Source organism: Nothobranchius furzeri, chromosome 2 (genome assembly GCF_043380555.1).
Source record: "Nothobranchius furzeri strain GRZ-AD chromosome 2, NfurGRZ-RIMD1, whole genome shotgun sequence".
NCBI classification, from domain to species: Eukaryota; Metazoa; Chordata; class Actinopteri; order Cyprinodontiformes; family Nothobranchiidae; genus Nothobranchius; species Nothobranchius furzeri.
Window position 1 is genome coordinate 93,553,930 of NC_091742.1, and position 18,961 is coordinate 93,572,890.

At 40.6% G+C, this 18,961-nt stretch overlaps 1 protein-coding gene across 1 annotated transcript in view; it reads left to right on the top strand.

Moving 5' to 3' along the window:
- Positions 1 to 3,488: 3,488 nt before the first annotated feature.
- The window catches only part of LOC129163068 (zinc finger protein 420-like), a 348,176-nt gene continuing 332,703 nt past the window's right edge, over positions 3,489 to 18,961 (top strand). Inside the window, exons 1-2 of the mRNA XM_070548178.1 lie at positions 3,489 to 3,755; positions 3,899 to 4,005. Of these exons, the coding sequence (XP_070404279.1) occupies positions 3,996 to 4,005 (10 nt within the window). The 5' untranslated portion in view covers positions 3,489 to 3,755; positions 3,899 to 3,995. The remainder of the gene's footprint in view (positions 3,756 to 3,898; positions 4,006 to 18,961) is intronic.

Consider the following 18,961-nt stretch of genomic DNA (forward strand, 5'->3'; position numbering starts at 1 on the left):
AGTTCGACATTTTTGGGGACGGAAGAACAGGAAATTGGACGCGGAAATGGAGCGAAGCTTCCCGAGATTTTCAGAATAAAGAAACTTACTGCCTTCCGGTTGCTTTGCTTTTAAAAAGAAGTTACTAACTGTGCGGCCCCGTGAGAAGTTATCACCTAGCTAGCGATCTCCTTTGTTTTTCAGGTCCGTATTGGCGATTATAAAACGGACAGAACATAAAACACAAACCTTTTGGAGCCATGTTGTAGTTTTCTCCTGCTTGTTGTTGTGTTTACTGACAGCGTCACTCGTGTGACTTCGTGCTCTTTCGGTGACAGCTGCTCCCCTGCTGCTTCGCGTCTCGTGGGAAGGGCCAAGCAGCAGCATACGCGAGCAAGACGTGCTGCTGCAGTAACGTGCTGCTGACGGCTCCGGTGGAATGAAGGGGTCAGGGAGAGCCCAGCCACCCTGCGGAGAAAACTCATTTCAGCCGCTTGTATCTGCGATCTCGTTCTTTCGGTCACTACCCAAAGCTCTAGATCATAGGTGAGGGTAGGAACGTAGCTCGACCGGTACAATCCTCACATCACTGCAGACACACACAATAAATGATAATAAATTACAAAAAGTATTTAAATTGTAAATGTACAGGCTTGTAACTGAAAGGCCTGCTGAGGGCTGTAAATTTAACCCTTTAAGTACCAAAGTTGCAATATTGTGACTTTGGCATCATTGCTGGGTTTTTACCCAAGAAGCTATTAGGGTCTGAATTTTGTAACGCAAACAGGAAGTAATTTCTATTCTCTCCTCATCCACTAGGGGCTGGCACCGGAAGTGAGCACATCTTCATCGACTCCCATGTTAAAAAAGCCAGCTTCACAGCAGAAATAAACATGTTTACAGCCTGGTTCTGAAACCAGTTTAGGCTTAATAAATCTAGTTTACATTCATGACATCTCTGAGGGGGACGAATTTATTTGGAAGTCTTCCATTTAAGTGTAATTGAATGCTTGAAATGATGACAGGTAGCGTGACACCAATAGAGTCACTTCCGGGGAAGAAACCTAAAACATCACACCCCCGCATTATTTTCTCGACCGTATTCTCTCCAGCAGCAGGCAAAGTTGGGAACATCATTTTGAAACTCTGGAATGTTCTTAGGAGTGATTCCATCAGCTGTAAACGCGCTATACAAATAAACTGGTATGGTACACTATGACATTAGCTGGTAAATTATGATGCCACAATGTTGTTGTGAGCTTGTGTGTGTGCCATCGACATATATATATATATATATATATATATATATATATATATATATATATATATATATATATATATATGTATATGTATATATATATATATGAATGTATATATATGTATATATATATATATGAATGTATTTATATATATATATATATATATATATATATATATATATTTATATATGGACAATGGGTTTCCATAGGCTCCAATAATACGTTTTTGAGATAAAATGGGAGGTGGCCACCACCGTCATTTTGACCGTGTCACAGGTCAAGCCCAGACAATTCCACAAAAGGAAGAGAGGTGGAGCTGAGGGTGGGGCTGTAAGGCGGGATCAAATAACGACACCTGTCGAACTGAAGCTAATGTTGCTACAAGCTAACCTGAAGCTAACCCAAAGCTAACGCAGAGGTGGGAGCTTATCTAATGGAGTTAGCTACCTATCTACAACCGGGGCTAACTCTGTGGATCACCAGCGAACTGAAGCTCACACAGTGTTTGTGTGGAGGTTTGAGGCGCTTTTTAATGAAAACTATCTTTCTGTGAATAAACAAGTATTAAATCAATAAGTTTATAAGTTATTTCCTTAATGAAAATATATTTTGCTTTGAGCAAGTTTTCAATATTTTTAACGTAGTTATTAGTATTTGAGATAAATTAGCAGGCTAAGGGACTTAATACATTTTATATATTTCTAAAACTTATTACTTGTTTGTATCTTGTAAAGCCAAGTAGCCTTTATGCTGGACTCAGTACAGTTCACCAAAAGTAAAGAGACATTATACAGATGAAGTAAGCACAAGATAACTTATTGGAAGAAACAGAATTATCATGAGAACCAGAGCAAGAGAGCCTGATAACAGTCATGTGAAAATAATAATTAAAAGTATGTATGTAATAATAATTAAAAGTATGTATGTATAATAGAAATAAAAAATATATTAGAATTAGTGTAACTCACTGTGATCCACCGGTGACTTGCTCTTTAATGAAACCGGCTTGTTGTTCAGATGTAACTCGGACAAAGACACATCCAGTGATGAAACGTTAGCTTCTTTTTTACTTGCACCGAATAAACCTTTGCTCACCTGCGTTCCAGCCTTCATGTTTTTGATTCTTAGTGTCCATCAGCTGTGCAGCACCATTTGCACAGACTGCTCTGCTCTGTAAGATGAACACAACAAGTTCCTGGTGTATGCTAGTCTATGTCTTTGTGTCCATTGATGAAGCCTGTCTCCATTGTCCTAACCCTAACCCATGGTGCTCTGGAGACAACCTGTCCATAAACGCCTCAGAAACTGAAGACATGATTCTGGATTTGAGTTAAAAACATAACAGTTACACATGTATCATATCTTTATACAGAGTATTTATTATATTATCTTACATATGTGGAATATTTATTCTAAATAGAAACTTATTGTAACATTCTGCACTTTAGCTGTGTTCTATGTGAGAATGTCAGCAGTATGTGTTCCATGTGCCACATTCTTTGCAGTTAATTGTTCTGTTGTGCTCGGTTCTCTTTTACTGTAATAGTGGAATGGATGAGCAGTTCTAGGGAGGGGGAGGAGCGAGAGTGAGGGAGGGGGTTGTCTGGGAAAACCCTGAGGAGGTGTGGTTGGTTTTTTTATTGTTTTTTTTTTTTTTTTTTTTTGGTCTCGCTCTCTCTCTCTCTGTTCGTTGTTTTTTTGGACTCTGTTCGGCATGGTTGCGGCCTACAGCAACTCTTTTGGGGAGTCATTAAAGACTAAAGCATAAGTGAGCGTCTCCGACCGTTATTGTGTCCGACGGGACATTACATTATTTTTTACTTTTGCCCATCGGAGCTCAGTGAGTAGAGAAAACAAGAGCGTCGCCCTCTGGTGGCCTCATCAAGCATTACATGAAGCTATGATGACTAAATCAGCACCTTCCCAACACTTTTTATTTGCTTCTCAGAGCTGCTAAAAATAAAAGTAACATCAAAAGTTTCTCTCACATTCTTTATAAAAAGTAAGATTTTTTTTAGTTTGTTTGAAGTTCATAAAGAATAAAACTGGTCAGATTTAGATTAAAAACATCATAAAGAAAAAAGTATTTTACTTGTTTTTCGTGGCTTTTGAAGAGACCACCTGAAATAATAAAAATATAACACATGTTATGTGTGTTTTATTAGTCCCACTCTGAGCACACAAGTGTTTAATTCTGCTCCAGCAGGTGGCGGTAGTGCACCTTTACGCTGGTCACCGACCACCGGAAGAAACAGAAACAGGAAGCTGCTAACAGAGCTAGCTTGTTGTTCTGGTGTGTGAGGAGAATATTTGAGGCTCTGCAGGAAAAATGTCTTCACTTCAGTCTCTGGGAAAGTTGATCAGCTAAAGCGACTAACTGCTGCTGCTGCAGAAATCTTCTCACCAGGCTGTGGAAACTTTCTTCTCCTCCTCAACAACTTGGTGGAGTTCTTTCCAGAACCAGAGAAGATATTCTGCGGTCTTCGTGACAATCGGAGCTCCAGAATCAGGTTGTGGGTGAGAAAAGCTTTTCTCTAGACTTCCTGCCCTCTGGATCTGCTGCTGTTCCTTTGGCCAGAACCAAAGCGTTGGATCTTTAATCTCCTGTGTTGTTCTGAAGCAGCATCTTAATCAGCTCTCCTGCTTTGTTTCTATTGCAGCTGTTAGCTAAACACGGCTAAAGAAAACCTGCTATCACTTCAGGATCATCCATCAGCTGGGACTGATTCATCGTGTGTTCTTCACCACCTGGACAGCATGGACACAGGTAGGGCTGCCACCTTTCAGATATGTAAATAAGGGACTCCACCACAGCTTCTCGGGGCCATGACCAAATATGAACTTTCTGCTGTAAAACCTGTTCTGTCCTCTTCAGCAGCTTCTGTTTCTGTTACAAAATAACCAGTAAAAGTGAACTTGTAAATGCTGTTAAAATGTTCTGTGTAGATTTAATGATGTAGGTGACTGATTATAATAAGCTACATAATTTCATGAATATATAGTTGTGTTGAAATGTCTTTATTTTAAATGTACATGTGTAAGGTGTAAGAGCTAGTGTCTCGTGAGAATACCCTTAACGAGAGTACACAAGACTTTTTCATGGACTGTGAGGGAGCAGATGTCTCTCATGAAGCGATTTTAAGCTAAAGGTTTACTAAAGGAAAGGGCAACACAAGGACTTGAGGATCTCTTTTCAGGACAAGCAGCCAACGAGGTATTTGTCATTTGAGAAATGTTTTATTCGTGTTTGGACTTAATGTGTACTGTAAAGTTGCTAATTGGTTTTTATAGAGCTCCGGACCCCACGTGACTCTCAGTTAGTAGACGCCATATTGGCAGGTAAAAGAATCTAAACAAACACGGATGTAAGCATGAACGTGAACGGGATCCGCTTGGATTTTACTTTGTCGGAGTTTACTTCACACTTTAAAACCGAAGAAATCGTTTTATATAGTCAGAAATTAAATAGACTAAACATCTCCGACCCTTACCGTGACCCTGGGATACTTATTAAAAACGCCAGAAGCTGTCGGAGCGGACTTCTTACCCGACCTGGCCGGGGAACCCCTTGGGATTCCCCCAGAGGAGCTGGCTAAACCAAGCTTTAGGCGGCTGGGGAGAGGGAAGTCTGGGACTCTCGACGCTACTGCCCGCTCCGACGCCAGAAGCTGTCGGAGCGGACTTCTTACCGGACCTGGCCAGGGAACCCCTTGGGATTTACCCGGAGGAATTGGCTCAGGTGGCTGGGGAGAGGGAAGTCTGGGTCTCCCGACGCTACTGCCCCCATAACCTGACTCCGGATAAGCAGATGAAAATGGATGGATGGATGGACAAATAACAGATTTACATGTAAGTAGTTTAAATAGAGTGCTGTGCTGTTTGAATGTATAAACTGAACACCAAGAGAAATCACTAGTTTGATTGTTTTCCGTGAATAAAATAAATATGTCAGGCAGGAGCGTCTCAGGATCTGTCTGAGATCTGTCTCGGTGAGACAGATAATAGCAATCCAAAGTGCTTTTTATGTGTGATCTGACGATTGATCAATCATTGAACATCTTAGGTGTGTTCTTGCTGTGTCTTTGTAAATCCATGCTTTTCGTTCTTTTTTAAACACAGAAACAGTTTTGTTTACCTGTTTGTAGCTATGGTTTCGCCGACAGCTGCCGGCTTCTTCAGGCTGACGCTGATGGTGGCGTCACTTCCTTCTCCGTTTATCTGCGGGCAGCAGAGGACGTTGTCGCCCTCTACTGCCCGCTCTCCCCTCTCCGACGATGCAGTCCCATGCGTGGTCCAGCGTGTAAACTCCGTCGTCCCTGTTCATGGTCCCACATCCACGTCTCCTTATCTCGATTGCTTCCTTTATCCATCTTTTGTATTTATGTTGTTCAGTGGTTATGATCCGTGTGCTGTCCCAGTCCATTATATGGTTTTCTCATAAGCAATGATCTGTTACGGCTGACTTTTTTATTGTACTTTCTGCTTCTTCTTTTGCTGCTCTTGTGTGTTTACGATTTGCCTCTTTCTCGCACTCCTTTCTGTGTTCTATTGTCCGTGTATTGAGTTGGCGTCCGGTTTCTCCTACGTATGTTTTATTGCATATTTTGCATGGGATTTCGTAGATGACTCCACATTTTTGTCCAGCTGATATTTTGTCTTTTGGGTGTACTAGTCTGTTTCTAACTGTTGTGTATGGTTTTGTTGGTGTGTTTATGTTGTGTTTTTTCATTGTTGCTCTTATTTTTTCCGTTAAGCCTCTGATGTATGGTAGGGTTATCACTGGTTTTGGTTCTTGTCTTTCTGGGTTTCTGGTTCTTTTTTTGGGTTGTTCTTTGCTTTCTGTTTTTGTTTGTTGTTTTCCTTTGTTTATTGCCCATGTCGGGTATCTGCAGGTCTTTAAAGCGTGTTGTATGTGTTTGTCCTCTTGTTTACGGTCTCTCTCTTCTGTTATTATGTTTGCTCGGTGATATAATGTTCTGATTACTGACATTTTGTGTATGGTGGGGTGTTCTGATGTCCATAATAGATATTGGTCTGTGTGTGTTGGTTTCCTGTATGTGTTTATGTTTAGGGTCCCGTCGGTCTGCCTGGTGATTTTCATGTCCATAAATGCTATGCTGCCTTCTGTTTCTAACTCATAAGTGAATTTTATGTTGCCCGTGTCGTCAATATTGTTTAAGTGTTGTGTTAGTGTTTCTGTTTGACCTTTTGGTATGATTTCCAGTATGTCGTCTACGTAGCGTTTCCATAGTTTTATTTTGCAGTTTGGGGGGGCGGTGGCTATGGCTTTTTGTTCCAGGTCTTCCATGAAAAACTCGCACAGGGTGGCTGATAACGGGTTACCCATGGCGAAGCCTTCCAGTTGTTTGTATATTGTGTTTTCGTATGTGAAGTAAGTGGAGTTAGCTACCAGTCCTATCAGTTGTGCTATGTCATCTGCTGTGAGGTTTGTTCTTTTGTGTAAAGTCTTGTCCTGTCTGATTCTGTTAACTACTATGTCTATGGTTTTTTGGGTTGGTGTTTTTGTGAACAGAGATGTGACATCATGTGAGATGAGTATGTCGTTGTCTTCTATTGTAATTTCCTTTAGTTCTTTTGCCAATTCTATACTATTTTTGCAGTGTTGGTCTGTATTTCCTAATAACGGGCTGATGATTCTGCTGATATCTTTTGCCATGTTGTATGTTGGTGTACCTATGCTGTCAACTATTGGTCTAAGTGGGGTGTTTTGTTTATGTATTTTTGGTGTTCCATATATTCTTGGTGTTATGTTTGCTGTAGGAATCCAGTGTTTGTACATTTTTTCTGTTATTTTGCCTTTTTCGTGCAGTGGCTTCAGTAATTTTTTCATGTTTTTCTTAATGTTTTCTGTTGGATCTTTTTTAAGTATTTCATATGTATTTTTGTCTTCTACCATCTGTTTCATCTGTTGTTTATATTTTTCTCTGTCCATAACTACTGTGGTTCTTCCTTTATCTGCTAGAAGACAAAAATACATATGAAATACTTAAAAAAGATCCAACAGAAAACATTAAGAAAAACATGAAAAAATTACTGAAGCCACTGCACGAAAAAGGCAAAATAACAGAAAAAATGTACAAACACTGGATTCCTACAGCAAACATAACACCAAGAATATATGGAACACCAAAAATACATAAACAAAACACCCCACTTAGACCAATAGTTTACAGCATAGGTACACCAACATACAACATGGCAAAAGATATCAGCAGAATCATCAGCCCGTTATTAGGAAATACAGACCAACACTGCAAAAATAGCATAGAATTGGCAAAAGAACTAAAGGAAATTACAATAGAAGACAACGACATACTCATCTCACATGACGTCACATCTCTGTTCACAAAAACACCAACCCAAAAAACAATAGACATAGTAGTTAACAGAATCAGACAAGACAAAACTTTACATAAAAGGACAAACCTCACAGCAGATGACATAGCACAACTGATAGGACTGGTAGCTAACTCCACTTACTTCACATACGACAACACAATATACAAACAACTGGAAGGCTTCGCCATGGGTAACCCGTTATCAGCCACCCTGTGCGAGTTTTTCATGGAAGACCTGGAACAAAAAGCCATAGCCACCGCCCCCCCCCCCCAAACTGCAAAATAAAACTATGGAAACGCTACGTGGACGACATACTGGAAATCATACCAAAAGGTCAAACAGAAACACTAACACAACACTTAAACAATATTGACGACACGGGCAACATAAAATTCACTTATGAGTTAGAAACAGAAGGCAGCATAGCATTTATGGACATGAAAATCACCAGGCAGACCGACGGGACCCTAAACATAAACACATACAGGAAACCAACACACACAGACCAATATTTATTATGGACATCAGAACACCCCACCATACACAAAATGTCAGTAATCAGAACATTATATCACCGAGCAAACATAATAACAGAAGAGAGAGACCGTAAACAAGAGGACAAACACATACAACACGCTTTAAAGACCTGCAGATACCCGACATGGGCAATAAACAAAGGAAAACAACAAACAAAAACAGAAAGCAAAGAACAACCCAAAAAAAGAACCAGAAACCCAGAAAGACAAGAACCAAAACCAGTGATAACCCTACCATACATCAGAGGCATAACGGAAAAAATAAGAGCAACAATGAAAAAACACAACATAAACACACCAACAAAGCCATACACAACAGTTAGAAACAGACTAGTACACCCAAAAGACAAAATATCAGCTGGACAAAAATGTGGAGTCATCTATGAAATCCCATGCAAAATATGCAATAAAACATACATAGGAAAAACCGGACGCCAACTCAATACACGGACAATAGAACACAGAAAGGAGTGCGAGAAAGAGGCAAATCGTAAACACACAAGAGCAGCAAAAGAAGAAGCAGAAAGTACAATAAAAAAGTCAGCCGTAACAGATCATTGCTTAAGAGAAAACCATATAACGGACTGGGACAGCACACGGATCATAACCACTGAACAACAAAAATACAAAAGATGGATCAAGGAAGCAATCGAGATAAGGAGACGTGGATGTGGGACCATGAACAGGGACAACGGAGTTTACACGCTGGACCACGCATGGGACTGCATCGTCGGAGAGGGGAGAGCGGGCAGTAGAGGGCGACAACGTCCTCTGCTGCCCGCAGATAAACGGAGAAGGAAGTGACGCGCCACCATCAGCGTCAGCCTGAAGAAGCCGGCAGCTGTCGGCGAAACCGTAGCTACAAACAGGTAAACAAAACTGTTTCTGTGTTTAAAAAAGAACGAAAAGCATTGATCAATCATTGCTTAAAAATTAAATACAGCTTAGCCGGTTAATAGCTGTGATCATAAAACACGTAAACGGCAGCACGCAGAAATCACGAGGCAACGTTTTACGTGATGTTTACTTGTTGCTATGAGTAATAAGACAGAAAAAGCCACGCCAAAATAAGTTTAGGAAGCCCACTAAGAATCGTAATAAAAGCATTTAAAATAAACACCATACACAGTTGAGGAAACGTTGGTTTAAGTACCTGATATGAAGTGGTCGCTGCATACGCCAAAACCTTTACTCTCGGGATCCCACAGTTTCATTTCAGCCCAGTCACTAGAGCGTTTTATTACAATGATCCAACGTTTGCGGCGCTCCGGATCTTGGGGAATCCTGTAGATGGCTCATTCCTTATGTCGTCCGTGTTTGTTCTGCATCCTGGGGCACAACAGGAATCTACCGTATTTCCTGTCTGATTGCGTTTTCTGACAATAACAAATAGTCCAGCTGCCAGCTTCTACCTGCCAAGATGGCGCCGTTTCGATTTGAACTGTTGCATGCCGGGAGAAGTGACGTCAACTCCCGGAGCTCTATAGTTCACTCGTGATCAGTTCTCACGGCGTATTGGTGTAACGGTGAAGCCAAGGAGCCCAAGTAATAAAAGCCCATTTCAAAGAACCGACCTGCGTCTGTGTTGTCGTGAAGAGAGCTACAGAACTAGTAATACATCACATTGTTGGATCGATTTTATTTATATGTTGGCTCTAAAACAGGAGAAAGGCAGAAGGGTTGCACATCTTTCTGTGATCAAAGGTTCGATATGAATCTAGATTCACAGGTTATGATTCCATTTTACAAACTATATCCTTTTATTAAAGACCTGTTAGATTCAAAACGATTAGATTCGAATACTCTGTAAGAACAAAACAACCTGATTCTACTGTTAATATTTATTTGTAGATATTTTATAAAATTAAGATGCCAGTTCTGTTAAAGTGACTGTAATATTCTCATTTTAAATGTGTAAAAGACCACTTATCCCAAAGCAATGTTGCATAATGGCAAAAACATCACTGCATGATTGTCAACGTATTTATTTTTAGACGTGAACCCACAAAAAGTGTCTGAGTCTTCGGATGGGAACTCCACAGGTAAACATAGCACATAATAAGAATAAAAAGCAACATTTCAGCTGGAGCATAGTGTTTTGAACACTAGAGGTGGGCAATAATGTAAACAAGTTACACACCTATAAACATACCAAATAACACTAATCCAATTGTGATGGTGGTCATTCATTTCAAAATGTAGCCTCAGGCCTGGGGAGCCAGGATAAACCTCATTCTTATCTCAATACTCAACACAGTGACAAGCGCTTCATGTGAAAATGATTTTAAAAAAAGCCAAATAATTGTCCAGTGTGCTTCTCGGGAAGGATCGCAGACAGATTAAAGTATTGCTCGACAGATTATGTTTTCCTAACAGTTCGAAGGTCATGATAACAGTCCTCCAACTTATGATGAATTCATGGAAGATGCCCTGCTTCCAGAATCTTGTTGTTTACAGTCAACATCGATTCTCCTCCATTCATTTTCAATGAGACATGCGCGACAAAGCGAGTCTCCGTCCTACTAAGCGAAACGCGAAAAACGTGCGTGTGAAATTTTGTGCTTGTGCACGTGTCGTGCACAGGGGACCCAGCGACGCGATCCCAGAGAGTTGAAATATTTTCAACTTTTCATCGCTGTCGCTCGGACGAGGACCAATCAACGGAGGTTTCATTCACTGACCAATGAGCGGGCAGGATGCTCCGTACATCTCCGAGCAAACATGAATGAGAAGTTGATTATTATTATGTTTTAAATAGTAAAATCAGAAGTAAGATTTCACATAACTCTAGCAGCACCTTGTGAAACATCATATCTACCACTTTATTTACTCTGAACCGCTTAAATAACCTTAATTCCCTCCAACCTGACACAGCCAAACAAAACAACGGAAGTTTCAATTTCGCCATGGAACAGAACGCGTAGACGACTTTGCCGCTGCTGGGGGACGCCTCCCATGTGTCAGGTAATAAAAGCGACAGCGACGAATTTCGCTGATCACAGTCGTTTGTTGCCTCCCGTGTGTCGAGCCCCTAAGACGAGAGAAATCACATTTACCCCAAAATTCCACTATCTCCGCTCTGCTCCGCCCCCGCTTTCCGCTGCCGCTCGCTTCCGAACTCAAATTATACTAGTCTCCGATCTACAACGACTCCGCTCCGGTGCGGAGACCTGAGGTGCACAAACAGGCATGCGCGGGATTTTCGAGATCTTGCGATACAGTCCGAGCAATAAACGCGGAAGTTAGATCCAAACACCCGTTGTGTGGGAGTAGCATCGAAATGAACTTTTTAATCTGCCCATCATTTGTGTTTAGAGATCAGCATTGTTTGGATCAACAAAGGGTGAGTACTTTGATAGTAGAAACTGTATTTATGGCTTATTTTTGTGCATTTAAAGTTCAGCCGCCATTGATAGTTGTTAAAAGTTGTTAAACCTGTGCATCTGAAACAAAAAACGCTTTTTGTTTATCGATTTATTGTGAAATAATGGAAGTTGTGCTTGCTCCCTTTCCTGTTGGGCAGTTGTGATTTCTGTCCATTGACTGCGGAGGTGCTCCGGCGTCTGGCAAAAATAGAATCGATCCTAGTTTTGCCGGATGGTGGAAAGGCCGCGCCGCACGGCCGCAGTAGTGGAACAGCTCTGATTGACTACAACGGGACCGTTTTTGCTGCAGAGTTCGTGCCGGAGCGGAGCGCAGATAGTGGAATTTTGGGGTTAGGCTGCAAAATAATATTTTTAAAATTGGGTTGTTGAGCTGCGATTGAAAGAGTTTCTAGAAACTTAACTTTGTTTTTTGTTTTTGTTTTTAACGTAACTTTTTTGACACAATTGTTCTCATCGGAGCATTTCCTAGAATAACAAAGCAGCGAAAACTGGAACCAGAACAACCTAACCCGCCCGCCAAACTCATTTTCAAAATAAAACGCTAACGTTAACTATTCTAACTGTTACAATATGTTTGAGGCTCTCTGTAGCATTTTCCTGATTACATGGGGGAAGGGTTTGGCCCGTCTCTCCACACAAGCAGGATAAGCAGAACTCAGTGGCAGCCACAGTGAAAAGGCTCGCTGAAATATGAACTTCCTAATAACAAAATCAGGAGCCACATGCAAAGTTCAGGGCAGAACTTTGACCCACAGGTTTCCTGATTGATCAGACCTTGATAACCTTTGACTTTTTTTTATAACTGAGTTCTCGAGACATGAAAGTAAATTTCACTATAGTCGGTCTCTATCTTACAACGCTGTTGCATCTTTTAAATCAACTGGTCCATCCTTACTGTCCTCAGCATCTCAGAGGAACGTAGCAGAGGGCAATATTTTCATTTCTAGCCCTTCACAAATTGATGCCTTAGTTCATAATGTCACTTCCTCTTTACATGTGGCATTAGATGATGTTGCCCCATTAAAAAAGAAGGTAATTAGGGACAGGAAGGTGGCTCCCTGGTTTAATTCACATTTACGAACTTTAAAACAAAACTCTAGAAAATTGGAGAGAACATGGCGCTCTACACACCAGGAGGAGTCCTACTTATCCTTGGAAAATAGTCGTGTTCTTTATAAAAATAAGCTTCGACAAGCTAGAACTGCTTATTTTTCATCGCTTATTGAGGAGCATAAGAATAATCCAAAATTTCTTTGGGATTTTTCACGAGTAAATTTAATTCTATTAGAAACAAAATCATTTAGGGCTGAAACGATTCCTCGAGTACCTCGAATAATTCGAGTACAAACAAGCCTCGAGTCAAATTCTCTGCCTCGAGGATTCGTTTAATTCATGTTTAATTAATTCATGGGTTTGCAATCGCCCGGGGTCATGTTTCACCCGGACTGAAATAAGTGACACACATGCCCACTGGACTGAATGCACACGCGAGTAGCGAATGTAACTTAACTTTCTCTTAAGCCGTGGCGGACAACTTGAACCCCGGTGGAGTGTCAAAGTTGTGGGACCATTTTTCACGTCGTAAGGTGGAAAACGTAGTCCAGTATAAATACTGTAAAATGGATTTAGCCTACCACAACACCACATCCTCCATGCTGCAGCACCTGTAAATGTCACTTCTGCAAGCGGACTCGGAGCCTCTACAACAGGGGTGTCAAACTCATTTTAGCTCAGGGGCCACATTGAAGGAAATCTAGTCCCAAGTGGGCCGGACCGGTAAATAAATAAATAAATAAATAAAAATCTTCTGATTGTTTTCCTTGTTTTAATACAATCAATATAAAACAAGGCTGGAGCCTGAGGACAAAGTACACCTGAAGTGTACTTGAACATTTGAAAAAAATAAAAAATCAATACATAATAAAAAATTCCTTAGTGATTCAAAGAGCTTACAGATCACATGGCAAGATCAGTTCCATGCAGCACTTAAAGTATATTTGACTCATTTTACTTTACATCTTTTAGCTTTCACCACCACATCAATATCAGAAGTCACATCCTGAGTGGCAGCCAACTTCAGGATGGGATTCAAGTTCTTGTATGAGCCTTGAGCGCAGCTTTGTTTTATTAATACTGGTTACAGAGAAAACTTGCTCACTAAGATAAGTTTATTTTCACTCTACATTGTAAAGTATGAAAATAAAGTTTTCACAACGATCTCGCGGGCCGGATTTAATCCGCTTGTGGGCCGCATCCGGCCCGCGGGCCGCATGTTTGACACCCCTGCTCTACAAGATAATGCATTTTAGCCTGTATTTCTATATATTCTGCAGACACTGTGCGACTTTTTCGTTTGTAGCACTCAAGTTTCAGCTCACACCATACATCTGGTAGCAACACGTCGGACTTAAAATGTGCTAAAAAAATAGCAGTTTTTACACAATATGTCGGACTTTTTATTGTGTTGTTATTGATATTGGTTGTCCCTCGGGATTGCTGCAGGAGGACACAGATATTTATGAGAGTGGTGGAGGAAAACGAAAGAAAGTAAATAAATGTTTTGTGATCAGTATAATTTGACAAAACCACAGCAAACATGCTTTCTCGACAATCCTTGTTATTGTGTGAGAAAGAAAGTGTAGAAATCAAAACGGACGTGTGTTAATAGGGAAACAGCCGGCAAGCTGTTTGCGCATGCGCCTTGAGCGGTTCTGGTTCTGTTTGGGCCGCAGCCGCTCGCAGCGCTACTTCAACAGTTATCCTCCTAGTTTTTGTCTGGCTTGCAGGCTAGCAGATTGTCGCACGAGGGGAAAATCGGCTCAGGTTGTATACTTATTTTTTGCACAGGCATTTGTTTACTGTGAAGTAAAGTTGAGGTGCTGAAGTTTTGAAAACTAATTTTGAATAAAACTTGAAGAATAACTGGCAATTGCATGGTCATTTTAAGAGGTCTTTCATATTTTATAACATGCTATTTGATATAATGGTTTACAAACACAAAAGGGTAATTTATTAGAGTACTCGATTAATCGAAAAAAGATTCGATAGAGTACTCGATTACAAAAATATTCGATAGCGGCAGCCCTAAAATCATTAGCATCCTCCCTAATGTGATTTCTTCTTCCTCAGTAAGTGAGGCAGCATCTGAGGTAACTGTAGAACCTCATCTGTGTTTGAACCATTTTGATCTAGTTGAGCTGTCAGAGTTATCAAAAATATTAGCTTCATCTAAACCTTCAACTTGCATTTTAGATCCATCCCAACCAAATTATTTAAAGTTGTATTTCCTTTAGTTACTGCCCCCATTCTAGATATAATCAATCTATCCTTAGTAAATGGACATGTACCACAGGATTTTAAGGTTGCTGTAATCAAACCTTTACTTAAGAAGCCATCTCAGAATCCAGATGACCCAATGAATTATAGACCAATATGTAAACTTCCATTTTTATCCAAAGTCCTGGAGAAAATGGTGGCCTTCCGAGAATGTGAGCATTTAAACACTAATGAACTGTTTGAGGAATTTCAGTCTGGTTTTAGAGAGTGTCACAGCACTGAAACTGCATTAGTGAGAGTTACAAATGAGATTCTCATGGCCTCAGATAAGAATCTTGTGTCTGTTCTAGTCTTGTTAGATCTCAGTGCTGCCTTTGACACAATTGATCAGAATATTCTTTTAGAAAGGCTTGAACATGTTGTAGGGATCAAAGGAACAGCGCTAGGCTGTTTTAAATCCTACCTGTCTGATAGATATCATTTTGTAAATGTACATGACAAATCTTCTTCATACTCCAGGGTTACTTGTGGAGTACCACAGGGTTCAGCGCTTGGACCAATTCTTTTTACTATATATATGCTCCCAATTGGTAAAATCATTAGACAGCATGGGATAAACTTCCACTGTTACGCTGACGATACTCAGTTATATTTATCCATTAACCCTGGTTAACCTAATCTGTTAGTTAGATTACAGGCTTGTCTTGAAGACATAAAAATTTGGATGACTCAAAACTTTTTGCTTTTAAATCAAGACAAGACTGATGTACTCATCTTTAGACCTCAAATTCAGAAAAGGAAATTGCTTAGTCAATCACCTGACCTGAATGTCATTACATTAATCTCCGAGAACAAAGTAAGGAACCTTGGCGTTATCTTTGACCAGGACATGTCATTCAAATCCCAGGTTGAACTGGTTTGTAGGATTTTCTTTTTCCACCTTCAGAATATTGCTAAGATTAGAAGCATCCTTTCCAGGAGTGATGCTGAAAAACTAGTTCATGCATTTATTACATCAAGACTAGATTACTGTGATTCATTACTCTCAGGAAGTCCACAGAATGTAGTTAAAGGTCTTCAGCTTGTCAGAAATGCTGCAGCTAGAGTTCTGATGAGAATTAAAAAGAGAGATCACATCTCTCCTGTCTTGACTTCCCTACATTGGCTACCTGTTAAATTCAGAATGGATTTTAAGATCCTCCTTCTCACATATAAAGCTCTTAATAATCAAGCTCCATCATACATCAGTGACCTGATTGTTCCATACGTTCTTAACCAAGCACTTCGCTCTCAGACTGCAGGTTTACTGGTGGTTCCCAGAATATCTAAAAATAGTATGGGAGGCAGATCTTTTAGTTATCAGGCTCCTCTCTTGTGGAACCAACTCCCAGCTTTAGTCCATGAGGCAGACACCTTGTCTACTTTTAAGACAATGCTTATAACAGGAGGTGGAGTGAACAGTCGGTAAAGACGGCTCTCCCTTGCCCTGCCTCCAACATGCCTCCATCTGAAAGGCTAAGTTATCCAGAGTTATCTCTGTAGATATGCTGCTATAGGCTTAGACTGCTGGAGGATACACTGACCACTTTCCACACTCGACTACTTTCTTCTACAATCTGCTCTTTAACTGTTTTATTTCCTGCTATTTCAGCTGTTAGCTTTATTTTTTCTCTAAGTGTTTTTCTCCCGAGAAGAAGCTACAATGATGTTCTGCTGAGCTGTGGTGGCCTCATGGAGGGGGCCATCGTATTGAACACTGTTGCTAACCATTTAATCATTCTCCCTCTCCAGATAATAACATGAACTTTCTTTGTCATTGAATGTGCTACTACTAGTTTACCCATTTAATTATAGATTCACTAGGATAAATACAATAAATTTTATCTCACCAAATAGAATATTTACTAAGAAATCACAATGTAACCATAGCAAGGTCACTTGGTATATATGGTGTGTGTGTGTGTGTGTGTGTGTGTGTGTGTGTGTGTGTGTGTGTGTGTGTGTGTGTGTGTGTGTGTGTGTGTGTGTGTGTGTGTGTGTGTGTGTGTGTGTCTGCTTTGTCTTCTCAATCCCCATTGAGTCGTGGTGGATGGCTGCTTTTACTGACTCAGGATCTTCTGGAGCTTTCTTCCTGTTAAAAGGGAGGTTTTTCTGTCCACTGTTGCTAAATGCATGCTTAGTATGAGGATTGCTGTAAAGTCACCGACACTAGTCAGTGACTTGATGCAATTTGCTGGGTTCCTTATATAGGAAACTTTCTTTTGATTCGCTTAATGAACTGACCTGTATTGGAATGTTTACTATGTGAAGGTCCTTGAGACGACTCTTGTCGTGAATTGGCGCTATATAAATAAACTTGAATTGAATTGAATTAGACGCATGAGAACACATGTATTGACCGCTTAGAGATGGAGCAAGCTAGTGGTAGCTTCGTCCGATAACATAGAAATACACTTGTTGTATAGTTATATTGATATAAATGATACAGAGTTGTCTTGTTTCCTGTTCGAAATTATATAGATATTTTCAAATAGCAAGATATCGCTCAGCCCTAGCTCGAAATAAACATAATAGTAAGTGGTGCCCACAGTCTTTTCAGTTAGGAGCTGTGTGTGTATGTGCGCGCGTGCGCGCATGTGCATGTGAGAGTGTGCGCGTGCATGTAACTAACACGGAGTTGGGAGGGGAGTACAAAAAAATTATGTTCCCTTAAGGGAGAAGTGATGTAAAATAATACAACTGTTATATTGTATGTGCAAATATAAAGTTACATCAATCTGTCATACATTTAATGTGTTTTCTACAGATGTTCAACAGGGGGTGCAGGTTAAAGAAGAAGCTCCTGAAGAGCAGAGTTCTGGTGTGGACCTGCAGGACCCAGAACACCTCCACATAAAGGAGGAACAGGAGGAGCTCTGGACCAGTCTGGAGGGAGAGCATCTCTGTTTGAAGGAGGAGCCTGATGCTGCCAGGTTTCCATTCACTGTTGCAATAAAGAGTGAGGATAATGAAGAGAAACCTCTGTTCTCACAGCTTCATCAACAGCAAATAGAAGACAGAGATGTTCCAACCAGCAGCACAGCTGACCAGGTGGCAGCAGAGACTGATGAGGGAGCAGAAACTAGCAGGAACCCAGATCTGAACCCTCATGAACAGACATCTGATTCTTCAGACCCTGAAGTTAGTGAAGAGGATGATGATGATGTGACTCTAGACTCTGAGCTGTCAGACTCTAGACCAGAAACTGGAGATGGAGACAATAACTGGATTGCAAACAGTTGTTCTGAGTCAGATGTCAAGACTGTCAACAAATCGTTTAGTTGCCCTGAGTGTGGTAAACAATTTGTCCATAAGTGGTCTCTCCAGAGGCATGTGAGAGTGAGTCATTCAGAAATAAGGTCTTCAGAATGTTTGGTTAGTAAGAAGTGTGTTAGAATGAAGAAGCATGTAGACTCATGTAGGGAAGTCCATACAAAGCTTACATCATTTAGTTGTGATGACTGTGGAAAGATGTTTAGAAAAATATCAAGTTTTAACATTCACCTGAGAGTCCACACAGGACAGAATGCTTTTGCTTGTGAGCTCTGTGGAAAAAGATTTAGCCAAAAGACACTTTTAAACAGACACATGAGAGTCCACACTGGACAGAAGCCTTTTGCTTGTGAGTTATGTGAAAAAAGATTTAGCCATAAGACACATTTAAATAGACACCTAATAGTCCACACAGGACAGAAACCCTTTACCTGTGAGCACTGTGGAAAAAGATTTAGCCAAAAGACGCATTTAAACAGACACATGAGTGTCCACACAGGACAGAAGCCGTTTGCCTGTGAGCTTTGTGGAAAGAAATTTAGCCAGAAGACTAATTTAAACAGTCATATGAGTGTCCACACAGGACAGAAGCCTTTTGCCTGTGAGCTTTGTGGACAAAGATTTAGCCTGAAGTCAACTTTAAACAGTCACTTGAGAGTCCACACAGGACAGAAGCCTTTTGCTTGTGAGCTCTGTGGGCAAAGATTTAGCTATAAGGCAACTTTAACTAGTCACATGAGAGTCCACACAGGACAGAAGCCTTTTGCTTGTGAGTTATGTGGAAAAAGATTTAGTCGACAGAAAACTTTAAACAATCACCTTAGCATCCACTAGGGCTACAGGATATATTATG